At 33.7% G+C, this 13,900-nt stretch overlaps 1 protein-coding gene across 6 annotated transcripts in view; it reads left to right on the top strand.

The window, feature by feature from the left end:
* Positions 1-301: 301 nt before the first annotated feature.
* LOC136043340 (uncharacterized) overlaps positions 302-13,900 on the top strand; it is an 88,718-nt gene continuing 75,119 nt past the window's right edge. For 2 of the 6 annotated variants that reach the window (XM_065728265.1, XM_065728268.1), the window contains exon 1: positions 310-1,550. In XM_065728265.1, coding sequence (XP_065584337.1) covers positions 868-1,550 — 683 coding nt within the window. In that variant the 5' untranslated portion in view covers positions 310-867. Of the gene's footprint in view, positions 1,551-1,591; positions 3,897-3,929; positions 4,143-8,851; positions 9,708-13,900 lie in introns of those variants that run through there. The other 4 variants (XM_065728272.1, XM_065728280.1, XM_065728287.1 and 1 more) reach the window with 4 other exon arrangements.

The following is a 13,900-nucleotide window of genomic DNA, read 5'->3' on the forward strand; positions in this document are numbered from 1 at the left end:
TGATGCGATCCACCCGGAAAAACGGATTGAGAAATAAACACAAAAAACTGTCAAATTCACGTTCTAGGCATCAGGACACCCTTCCCACCTTTAAAATATCCCACCACTCTTTCAGAATAGCGATGAATAATTCGTACATCGCTCCACATAATTTTATCAAAAGGAAAGCGAAATAAGGACCTCTATAGCCGTGTTAATTTGATACGAAGCCAACTGAACAACTCTTTTTTAAGAGTGGCATGTCATATTATAAATTTGGACCGGTTTTCATGACGCAACTGATGTCTTATTTTTATCAGATAGAGATGTCTCAACAGTTGAGACTGATGTCTCAACTTTTTATTAAGTTTCAATTCAATTCATAGTTAACATATTATCAGTCATGAGAAATGATAAAACTTCCGTATGTGCTTAAGGATAGAAATGAGATTTTTATATGTCAGATGGCTTAATTCAAAATATAGTTTATACTGTATTTAAACAGTAAAAAGAGATGATAATATATGTGATCATTGTGACAGTGAAGAGACAGTTGAACATATTTTAATTGATTGTGATCATTATAGGCTATGCACCAGAGAATACACATGGAATCATTCTTCAAGGAACAAAAGGAAAATATTTCAGTGAATCTATTACTTGGTGGTTTCCTATGTGATGAACTAAATTCCACAGTCACACGGTTAGTAGTGCAATTTCTTAGAAAAAAATGGATGTGACAAGAGGATGTAATTAAAGACGCTGGGAATCACTTAATTTCCTGCGTAGCAAGCAATTACTCGAAGAATATAGAGAGAGGACCTGAGTGACCATGTTGTCAAGAGGGGTCCGAAATTCATCTCATCATCATCATCTTAAACAGTAAAAATGAGCTCAAAGCCCCTAAAAGATTGTATGTGCTGTGATGCAATTAGACTTCCAGGGGAGTTGGAATCTAAGCCATTCCTACAACAAGCTGAAAATGTTTTGTTAGGGCGCATTGACAAAAAAAGCACCCTCGATATTGAACAGCTGTTAATATTTCCAGAAGTGATAGAGAAAATTGGAGAGCAAGATCCACGTGGGTTTGAAGCAGAATACAGAATTCACGATGAACTAAAAAATTCCAAACTTCAAATGTATGTATTTTATAGCCCTAAGTTTCAACAAAATGAAGAGATTGGAGACTTCTTGTTGATAACAAAATATGCAGTAATTGTTTTAGATGCAAAAGCTTCCAAACTGGCTGAAGACCCATCGGAACTGAATTTAGAAAACTTCCGTAGGAAGTTGATGTCAAATAAGTATAAAAAACAACAAGATCGTGTTATATCTCTTCTTGAATCATTATTAAAGAACCATGACTGCAAGTTTGACGCCTTTAAAATTTACTATTATAATTTGTTTGCAAACATAAAGCGTCCAAACTTGAAGGAAAAACAAATAAACTTGAACCTTGACAATGCACTTTTCCAAGATGATTATATGCAAAAACTTTGTGACATGACTACGAATCGAAATGAAATCATAACGTCTGATAGTGAATATTCACTTCGCACTCTACTAGCATGGTTAGTTCTTTATTTTTTTCTGAAATATTACACTTATTAATTAGGGAATAATTTGCTATGGGGTAATGGGCAACTGTACCTCTCAGATCTTAGTTTCCGCCCCCTAAACTCCGGTTTGGCTTCCCCTCCAGCCGGAATTGAGCTTCTCCAAAAATCTTGTCAAAACTAAGATATGCATGCATAATTCAAGCATCCACCGAAACGAGTTAGTTTTCTTGAGTATATCTCTACCTTTTTTGTTACCTTGTGCATTATTTCTCGGTTCTCACTTTCATTTTCACTTGGTTTGGGACAATTGACTCAAATTCCCCCTCCCCCCAGGATTTTGATGATTTTACGCCGCTGATATAAATCTGTGTCTAGTTGATATTCTCAGACGAAGCTTTTCACGTTTCAAATATTTAAGTTGCAAATTAAGATCCAACCGAGCGTTTAACACAGTTATGTAATTCTATAAGCTTAACTTATCTTCAGTTAGCTCCCCATCTCTAAAACAAACGTTTTATTTGTTTTTATATATATTATCATAAATCACCATATATAACACCATCATATAGCCCTTCAGTTGCAGTCTCCTTTCTTTTCTGTTTCTTCTTTTTTTTATGTAAAATCAAATACAAGATTAACAAAAAAATTATTTCAAGGGGATGTGAAACTTAGGGTCTGACACAAAAGTTACCATATTAGATTTATTCAGAGAGCCCGACTCTGGTTCCTATTTACAAAATATGGACTTTTTTAATCAGAGAACCCTACTTAGGTTTCTATTTACAAAAATGTGGATTTTTTCCAAAAGAAAGATCACAGATACTGTTTTTTTTAATGGTGATCGTTTTGAATCAATAATTTTTATTTTAGCGAGTTTTAACGAATTAAAGCGGCTGAATCAAACTATTTGTCATAGAAGAGCAAAATAGGACGCATTTGAAGGGGAATTAAAAGTTCCGGTTCCCTTTTAAAAGCCAAAAGTGATTGGATCGAATTAAGAATCTAATTTTCAAAAAAAAATATTTTTAAGTATCTGTTACTTATTATTATCTATATGAGGTTATGAAATCGTTAAAATTGATACTGTTAAAATTTACAAGATTCTGAAGTTTTGTCCCAGGAAAATATTAATACACGCAATTCAAAATTCAGTTTAGACTATATCAGGAGTTACCTATTGATGCTTCATGCAACTGGGCCTTTTAAGGGAATTTTACTTGACGCTAATCCAGTGGGGACCCCCCAAATGCTTACGAGAAATCATGCCAAACCCTAATGGCATTCTCTAAGACACTGGTGTATTGTTTGCTTATGTAAATTCACACGACCTTGTCAATGACGTAGATTTGTCAACGACACTTGTTTTGATTCCAGAAAGTCTTGCGGATACAAGTAGCCAGGGAGGTTTCCCCGTTACTTGTTTTACGCAAGACATATTTGGTTCCAAAAGCCTTTGTAATCTGAGCACAAAGATTTTCTCTATGCTAGACTTACGCTAGAGTTTGTTGATCTTCTCACTGGTTAATGGACCAGGTAGTTCTTTGTTTCTCCAGGGTACAAGACTTGGATTCAAGTGGGAATTCGAGCACCTTAAATGGCTATCCGCACCATCACGGTTAAGAATTTTTTTGGAAGTATAGTTTAGTTCCAATCTGAAGGTGTGAGAGTCAACAGTGAAAAATGAATGAAGTAGACAGACGAAATGGCTAATTTAAAATGAAGAATTTCGAAGAAGAAAATACTGTGTCAAAGAATGACTGATTATATTTTGAAACATGAGTTTTCAGCTTTGGATTATTGCATGAGATTTATGCATCGCGTTCTGAAATTCTTTTCTCAATTTAATTATATATTAATTGAAGCAAAACAACGTGAAATTATTACCCAGATTTTCCGTTTAAGTTTGATATTTCAAGAAAAAAGAACAATGGTTTTTTGATCGCAAATTAGTTTCTATTTGGCAGTGGGAGAGCCACTTAAAAAAAAATTTGAATGCACAGCAATTGTCTACGTTGTGCAGGTGCCAATCTTATGATTCGATGCCTTCAGCCGGAAGTGCAATACGAGTTTGGGGGAGTCAACATTGAAAATATGCTCTACAGAAGTCCACAATATTTGTGTACATTGTGCGGCTGGTCGTCATGTGAGAACTGCACTGTTGTTGATGACTATGACAAAGAGTGTACATTATACAATCCATGTAAATTATGCAATCCATGTAAATTGCATAGAGGATATGGAGTGTAAAAAGATACCGCAAATTTGACGTAAGACTATATTAGAAGTAAAAGGGCGATTAGAATACTGGTGCAAGAATATTCTAAATTATTGTTATAACAGTTGAATATTCACGTTAATGTAAGTTTTATGATTGGAATATTGACTGGACTAATAACTGGATTAAGACAATGGAAGTATACTCAATTTTCAAATGGTTTGCTTTTTCAATCAATTTTCACGATAATCTCAACTTGTCGGTCTTATAAGCCAGTTTGCTTTTCATTTTCGGATCTCTGTCGTTTCACAATTCACACATTAGTAAAAAAAAATACCACACATTTTATGTGATATGAACCAAGAAGTATGAGGGCGATTTCAAGACAGGTGAATGAAAATATAAAATTTTCGTTATTTATATTGAAATTCACGTTTTTTAAGTTTTATAATTGAATTATTGAAAGGATAAATAATTGCATTAAGATAATGGAAGCAAACTCACTTTCCAAATAAACTCCCTTTTCAGTCAATTTTCATTAAAATTCCGACTAGTCAATCTTGTAAGTCAGCTTGCTTTTCCATTATGAAACCTTTGTGGATCCGTAATTCACACATTAGTAAAAAATATAATACTTTTGACGTTAGAAGATCCAAGAAGCATAAGAGGACCTAACATCCCCTCAGACATTAATAAAAAAAACTACCAGCAATTTTTACATAAGACGATCCAAGAAGTATACTATGGATTTGGACATTTCGCAAGGGACTGTAAGAACCCTGTTAAATATGATAAATGTGAAGTGATCACATTAACTAGGAACAAGGAAATTAAATGTAATAAATGGGGAGGTGATCACACTAACAAGGAACAAACTGCCCCTCTGAGACCTTATTTTGCTTCCCCAGACCCCAGTTTGCACCCCCCTCCAGCTGAAATTTAGTTTCTCCAAAAATTTCTTTTGTCAAAACTAGGCCTCATATAAGCATACATAATTCGAGCGTTCACCGAAACGGATTAGTTTTCTTTAGTATATCTTTACGTTTTTGTATATATGGCTCATTCTTCCAACTTCCTCTTCCCTCCAGGGTTTTGATAAAATTACACCACTGTTATAAATCTGTTACTTATTTGACATTCCCAGATGGAGCTATTTAAGTTTTTCATGCTTGCGTCGCAAGTAAATATCCAACCGAGCGTTTACCACAGTTACGTAATATTATAATCTTAACGTGTCTTTAGTTAGCGTCTCATCCCAAAGACAAACGTTTTATTTGTTCTCGTATATAATCATAAATCACCATATATAACACCATCATATAGCCCTTCAGTTGCAGTCTTCTTTCTTTTCTTTTCGTATGATCAAATACGAGATAAGCAAAAAAATATTTCTAGGGAATGTGAAATTTAGGGTCTGAAATAAAAGTTGCCCTATCAGACATAACTTATCAAAGAATCCTACTCAGGCTCCTGTTTACAATATTGTAAATTTTTTTCCAGAAGAAAGACCATGGATGTTTTTTTTCAAGGGTGATCGTATTGAATCAATATTTTTTTAAAGGAGTTTTAGCAAATTACATCGGTCGAATCGAACTATTTGTCACAGAAGACCGAAATAGGGTGCATTTGAAGGAAAATTAAAAGTTCTAGTTCCCTTTAAAAGTCAAAAGTGATTGTATCAAAGTAAGAATCTAATTCTCCGAAAAAAACTGCATTTTTGTTCAACATAGTTCAAAGGTCCAATATCTCTGGCTTTGGTGATGATATGACCTTCCATAGCCCCTGGGGAAAGGGCTGTACGCTGTATCGGTATCGGACGTATCAATACCACGCGTATCGGTATGGACGGTATGGATTTTTAATAGCTCATATAAAAGATATTGCTCATATCTACGTCCTTCCTATAAATTCCACCGTCAGCAAATTCCAAATGACATTAAAAATGGAACTTTTGGTACAATGTCTCAAGTGGAAAATCTGGGGCTAGTGGGCTACCAGAACTTTTTAGAGTGACGTTTAATGGCTTATTTGAAAGCTAATGATCATATTTACGTGATTTTTGTCATTTCTGCCGTCCGTAAGTGTGATATAGGACTAAAAACAACACTTTTGGTGTCCCTTCTTAAGTAGAAAAGCTTGGAAGTATAAAACAATATCATCATTTTAAGGTTTGCAAGAACACCTCCCGTATGCTCTTCCTCCAAGCCCCCTTAGTAAGCTACATAATTGAGGTACAAAAACTAGTATCAAATCATATTATTGGAGGTGTGATTTTGTTAGTACAGCGTTGGACTTCAATTTAAAGTATCTTGTGTTTAGTTCCAGTTTGTTGTTTTTTTTTTCAATCACAGTTTCGTCCCTTCTATATTTCCCTGTTTTTGTAAATGTGATGCACTCGTTTTTAAAAGCATGCCCCGAAAAGGCATCTTGTCAAGCCTTTTGATTCAAAAGGGAATAGAGGTCATCCAGTTCATGGTTTCCAACGATATTCGTAGGAGATCACTAAATCCATACCCCTACGAATGGCGTAATTTCGTTACAGGACTCTTATCAGACGTTGTAGCCATAGTATTTTTATTTTTTTGATTTTCTATAAACATTACATTACGATTTTGAATTATTTTTGTTAAAAGTGTCATTTTGTCAGACATTGTACACAATTTGTGACCAAGTAGCACACAAGTAGTACACAATTTTCATAACGTAATCCATCAGTAGCGGTGGGAGTTTGATAGTCAGATTTGTTCCTCATCACAACTTTTAAACCAATAAATGTAGATGATAAATATATGAAACAGTCTTCATTGGAATAAATTTGAATATGTATGTTTTCATGGACTATTACAAAGGTCGTTTGTCAATGTCAGGCTGAGGTCTTGGCAATTGGTTTACTAAGTTGTTTCACTCTGCATCACCCCTGGCTAAAAGATATATTGCTCCAGTTGCCGTTAATTTTGCGTCGTCTACACTGTATTTTTTTTCTTTAAACCAATAAATGTAGAAGATAAATCTACGAAAAAGTCCTCATTGGGATAAATTTGAAACTTGATGTTTTCAGAGAGTGATTGTTGTGGGTAGAACTACTCATAATAGCCAGCTGTGCAAAAATTGGTGTAGCAAAGTAGCATGCTACTTGGCAGTTTTCAAATTTGTTGGCAGATTTTGTCTGAAATACCATTTTTATATATAAAGATAATTTTTGCTCAAAGAAAAGCTGTCAAAACACAAGTTTTGCTCCTCCATGCAAAAAGTGGGGTAGCATAGTAGCAGTGGTACAATCCATTTGTACCAAGCTTAATAGAATCTGTTTATTAGACCGTGAAAAACAATGACAAAATTCTGAATATTTCGATCACATACACAGTGACTTTCATCAGCAGATAAACTAAAATAATACAATTAAAACCGACAGTATTTATACAAAATGAAATAATTACATATTATTTAGTGCTCTTTTATTTTTCAACGCAGTTCTGAAAACAACTCTCCTTGGCTTCCCAGTTTCCAGTTCATTTACTTTATTTGAATAATCAGATGGGAGAAATGCATTGGGAGAAATGAACTTTAATTTTTCTGACTGCAGTAAACAGTATAGGTCGAATTTAAGCCTAATTCACCCGCATTTTTTTTCAAATCTAGGTTCTTAAATAAAGCTTCATTAATTTCAATTGTTTATCTGAAAATTATCTTTAAATCCCAGTCCCTAGAAATCAAAGAGACATTCTTGAACATAATAATATTGCCTGGAAAATTAAAATGTGATATGATTGAGCTGATTTGAAATCTTCAGGTTTGGAATTTTGCTTTAAGGCCGACGAAATAGAATCTTGACGTTATAGTAATTCAATTTTTTAATTCGGGTCAGTACGTCCCACATAAGAGCTTCCGCAAGGACATGGGCATGGACTCCACTTTGATACTCCACTGAAGATTGATCCTTTCCATAATTTAGAAAACTATCCAAAGTATTACCACTCTTTAAAGCTACCTTCATTCCATTACTTTGTAAAATTCTATTTAGTTATTTACCGAGCCCTGGAGCATGTGGTAAAGAACAAAAGCATCTTTTCGAAAAAGTCTGGCTAATTAACCAGCCTGGGTAATGTTTATTTTTTATATTTCAAGTATTGTCAGTAATCCTTATCCTGGTTAATTAACCAGCCTGGATAATGTTTATTTTTTATATGTCAAGCATTGTCAGTAATAATTATCCTGGTTGGTTAATTGACCAGACTTTTTTAAAAAGAGGAAAAAAATTCCTCTTTTTGAAAAAGTCTGGTTAATTAACCAGTCTGGATAATGTATATTTTTTATATTTCAAGCATTTTCAGTAATCATTATCCTGGTTAATTAACCAGCCTGGATAATGTTTATTTTTTATATTTCAAGCATTGTCAGTAATCATTATCCTAGTTGGTTAATTGACCAGACTTTTTCAAAAAGAGAAAAAAAATGTTTTCCTCTTTTTGAAAGAGTCTGGTTAATTAACCAGCCTGGATAATGTTTATTTTTTATATTTCAAGTATTGTCAGTAATTATTATCCTGGTTGGTTAATTGACCAGACTTTTTCAAAAAGAAGAAATTTTTTTTTCCTCATTTTGAAAAAGCCTTGTTAATTAACCAGCCTGGATAATGTTTATTTTTTATATTTCAAGCATTGTCAGTAATCATTATCCTGGTTAAATAACCAGCCTGGATAATGTTTATTTCTTTAATATTTCAAGCATTGTCAGTAATCATTATCCTGGTTGGTTAATTGACCAGCCTTTTTCAAAAAGAGGAACAAATTTTTCCTATTTTTGAAAAAGTCTGGTTAATTAACCAGTCTGAATAATGTTTATTCTTTATATTTCAAGTACTGTCAGCAATTATTATCCTGGTTGGTTAGTTGACCAGACTTTTTCAAAAAGAGGAAAAATGTTTTTGGAGAATTTTAAGGAAATCTTAGAGAGATAACTGAAGAGAAGGGTCATTTTTTGCTCTTTACTCTTTTGTTCAAATCGGAGTTTCCTGATATTCTAGGCACAGTTTCATCAATTGTGTTGCTACATTGTGAAGATTTAGAAACCTGGGATAATAGATCAACTTCTATTTCAGGTTTTATGGCACGTATCATAAAAGTTGTTCACAATGGAGCAACTTGGAGAAAAATCTTGCAATCGAAGAGGAGTTAAACAGAGAATACGAATTAAAAAAAGGACAAAAGTCAGAAAACAGAGACCTCGCAGGAATATTTTTGACTCCTGTCCAAAAAGTAATCGTTGAAAGTGCCCAACCCTATCTACATATTATTGGCCTACCTGGCACAGGAAAAACTTATTGTTTGTTAATGAAAATGGTCGATGTATACTTCAATATTTTGGAGAAATGCAAGCAGAATAATGAACTAATTAATGAATTTATACTTGTTTTCCATTTAAATCCGGAAACACTCCTCTATATTAAGAACATTTTCTGGAAAACCGTTGAGACCCTACTTTTAAAGAAAAAAATGAAGAAGGAAGAGGAAGTTCCTAATAAAAACATTATAAAGTTTATCAGCCAAAGCTTTTATTATCGTGACCAGGCTGGAATAGATGATAAAAGAAGTTTCCGCAAATTCATCGACATTGATACATTAGAGACATTTCAGACTAAGGATTATGACTTGAGTAGTAAATTTAAAGTGTTTTGTGACGATATTTCTTCAGATGTTTTTAACTTCGCAAATGTGGACACGAAGAATGAAATGTTGGTGGCAACTGGGTCATTTAGGACTTCCTACATTTAATAAAAGTGATTTTAGTTCTGGTACAAGAGTTCTGGGACAAAAAAAGCCTATGCTTATTATGACGAGAAACAACGATGATATGGACAAAAAAGCATATGAACTATTGAAAAATTTGATTAAAGAAGAACAAATTAAAGAAAATGATGTAGCTGTTATCGAGTGCGTACGATATGAATCGGAAAGGTAAATTGGTTGATTCGTCTTTTTTAGATAGTAAGATCGTAAAGAAACAAATCTAAACCAAAGCCCAGGGTAATTTCTCTAGCACCCGAAATTGTACTTCCTATTCAACCTCCATTTCATTTTAAATTTCTAGTAATAGGGTGAGGACCTTCTCCTTTCCTCTAAGGTTGTATTTGTGGGTTGGCCAAAATGGGGTCAAAAATACAATACTGTCTGTCTGCGTCGAAAGCAAAAAAAAACTGCAACGAGGGAGAATTCTTTTAAAATTCAGTCTGTGAAGACTGATAATATTTTTTTTGACACATTTTGGACAGCCCACAAATACCAAAATACCAAAAATAAAAATCAACAAGATTCAGTTACAAATTTATAAAAAGTCAAAAATTTACCAAGTATTTGAAGTTGTCCCTGGTCAAACACTCAAATAAGAAGGCGAATTTTAAATAGACTGAAAATTAAAACGAGTAAAAAAAATTACCCTAAGATAAACATCTTTTTTAGCTAATGAAGAAGTCAAACGTATTTTCGTCCAATAGCCGGAAGATAATTATTTTATAGCAATAATAGAGTTCAGTTTTAAGTAGAGTTCCAGTACCCATAGTCTTAATGAGGTTGGACCGAGTAGCATTTCACACCCGTTAAGGCATTTTAAGGATTGCAGATTTACATGCTCTGTTTACTAAAGTTATTAATCTTATTATCAATTTATAATTGGAACATGGGTGTTCGTCGTCATTCCTTGCTAGTAAAGTTAACTGTTCAGTGTCTGATCAGCGTATTGCTGTCCAAATTTAAGTTTGACAGAGAGGAGCATTATCACCTTCTCTTTTTAAATAACGAAGCTACTAGATTACTTTGGAGACAAAAATCAATTGAATGTGCAGATTCTCTGAGAAAAAAACGCCTTGAAAGTAATTGAAATCCTGAAGAGAAAAACTCTTAAAGTATTATGTAACAGCTATGTGTGTACCATTATACCCAAGTTTGCCCCTGTCAATAGGTAAGATTGCGTCATATCCCCTGTGTGCACCACCATTGCGTAGCATACCACATGTGCGCAACAATTACATGACATCTCACGTGTGCGCCACCATTACGTAACACACACTTATGCACTGCCATTACGTAATATCCTACGTGTGTGCCATACTCAGTTACAAGCGGGGTTCCCCACGGGACCCAAGCCTAGCATTTCATGCGAAATCGCGTCATCCTTAATATAAATATTCCCCCATTACATAGCAACCATAGAAATTATAAAGAAAACGGCTTGAAGAAAAAATGTCTTAGAAAACGTCTTGAAATGTCTTGAAACGTCTTGAAAAACCTCTTGAAGAAAAATATCTTTTGAAACGTCTTGAAATGTCTTGAAACGTCTTGAAAAACGTCTTGAAGAAAAATGTCCTAAAAATCGTCTTGAAATGTCTTGAAGAAAATTCAACGATTTCAACCACTTTGAAAGTTTTCCTCGAGTGGTTTCCCCGTAATACCTCTACATGTAAAATTGAATTAGCAAAGAAAAAGTAACTCAAACAAAAAGAATTATACATAGAAATTCTGGTAAATTCCCCCGTGTAGAATTTCCATGTGAAAGGTCATATCCGGAAACTCCTCCCTACAGGAAAGAACAGACTGGAAATAACAATGTTATTGTCTTTTAATGAAATGATTGTGGTTGCCTATAATTAGCACATAGTTGGTCAAATCTGGGTGTCAATGATGAAACGACTGCACGAAGCTCCTTTTCTTCAAACAAAAGAACCCGATATTGCAGTTTCATTTCAGCCAGTACCGAAAATTCTGCTCTGGATAAATAAGATTTTACGAACGGCATCAATACTTTTTAAGTTTTATTTGACAAAGTATTATATTCACACTTAATATCTATCCGAAATTGAATGAGAGATGCGCTCTGAAAATTTTATTTTAAATAATTGTCACAAATGAATTCAATAGAGTTAGTAGTAATAGGTCGATTGCTCAAGCCGCGCCCATAGGCACTACTCTTTTCTTCCTTGGTGGTTTAACATCGTGAAGAAGATTTAACTGAGATTCTCCCAGTGCTGCCATCTACCTAACTAAAGTCATAGATGGCAATATTTTTAACTGTAGTTGTACATACAACATTTCTTCTTTTCTAAGAAGCCATTTTTGTCTCAAAGCAGTTTTCCATTGAATTTATGAAATTGTTGTCTGGCGTAGGAATCGAACGTGAGATTTGAAATCCCTTATGATAAAAGAACAAAGTGTTAGTCAACAGAGCCAACAAGTCATTGATGATATTAAGTTCTTAGAAATTAATTCTAAGCAAATGCCATAAATGTATTGTTTCCGGCGCGCTAGCCATTTGGTGTTAAGCATCACTGTATCGTGCAGAGTTAATTACATTATTTTTTGTTGCTATGCCACTGAGATCTTTGTTCCCGAGGAAGTCACCATTAGGTCTTGTTGCTATATTTTTGAGATAATTGTTTTCGGGAACGCACATTTTGTAATGATTTGATTGTCAAGTATATTGTCATTGAAGTAATACAACGAATACAAGTAGCACGCCCATCTGGAGAAAATTGCGTAAGAATTCATGTTGTGTCTCTGTTTCCAAGAAAGTCACCATCTGGTCTTGTTGTTATGACATTGAAATAATTGATTCTAGGGACACGTATTGCATAATGATTTGGTTGCCAGTATGTCAGCATTGAAATAACACAACAAATACAAGCAGTGCTCATCTAAAGAGCATTACCTAATCATTGATGTTATCGCTGAAATAACATAAGTAATTCAGCCACAGCCAGGCCCATCTGGAGACAATAGCGTAAACAGTATTGTATAGGTCCATATTATTATCATTAATTACACTGAAAGTGTCAACATGTCTTACAAACGAAATTTTGATAAAAATTTTAATATATCATTGGAAAGGTTCGTAATTTGAATGTTTTTTATCGTATGCTGAGTGGATGGGACTAATTTTTATACAGTTTTGTTTTATCAAAACACATTTACAATCCCTTCAGTTACCGAATTGTATATAACTGTATATCATTTATCATTTTTCGTTTAAAAGACTCTCCTCCCTACAAGCCATTCTTGAACTTTTGAATTCAATTCATTAATTATTTTTGAACCTCGACCTTCAGGAGAAGACCAGTATCAAAACTAAAAATAGCGTAAATACTGTCTTTGATTGGCTTACGTTGTTAGCCCTTGATGCGAATCTTGTTTATTTTCATTCTTTTTTTTTAACTTGAGAATTTTTTTAACTTTTTTCTCAGTAATTAAATGGCATTGCATATATTTATAGCAAAAGTCTGGTCGATATTTTTCGGAATATGGAATACTATAAAATTATGTCTGGTATTACCAAAATCTTATCAAGCATTTCAAGAGTACATTGGTCCTCAGGAGTGTCTTATACGAAATTACCGAGTGCTGAAATCGTTATCTGAATACAAGCGCATTTGACGGATATTTTAGGTGTTCTTCGATGAACACTGTTTTTTTATTTCTTTCTATATGGCTGCCTTCGTAGTTATCTGTGGCTGATCATCGTAATAATTAGTTTACTATAACACTTGAAAGTGATGGTAGTACTAAAAAAGAATGAAAGCATTAAAAAAAGTTGATGAAAAGGGGCAAATTTTGTTCAAGGTTCCGGTAAACCGTTACTCGTTGATATATCCTATCGTTATCTTTCTGGTATTAGCTTTTCGATGAAAACAAAAGGAAGAGAAAAGCCCACTGCTCTACCAATATCATAAACCAGATCTTGTCTTGTCTACATATCGAAATTGTTACCCATGTGAAAATAATGTGGTAATAGACAATGAAATCACAGGTAAAATAAAAGGGCATTGGCTGATAATATCACCAGGGAGTATAAAGACGAATTGTTGAAAAATAAAGCACCAGCAAATGCTACTATTACGATCGATAGTTTACCAAAATATACAGTCAATGAACCCAGTTATACTAAAGACAAAATGCGTTTTGAACCTGTAATTGATACCATGTTAAAAGTTGTCTTTGACCCCAAAATTGAATAAGTAACATTTCAAGAGAAAACATGAATTATTTTATGGAACGAATTTGAAACATTAAATTTTCTTATGATTATATTAACAACATGTAATATTGTACTTGCCAATATTTCAATAAAAATATCTTATAGAATTATTTTGTTACTTTTCCAT

This window comes from Artemia franciscana, chromosome 2 (genome assembly GCF_032884065.1).
Source record: "Artemia franciscana chromosome 2, ASM3288406v1, whole genome shotgun sequence".
In the NCBI taxonomy this organism is placed as follows: Eukaryota; Metazoa; Arthropoda; class Branchiopoda; order Anostraca; family Artemiidae; genus Artemia; species Artemia franciscana.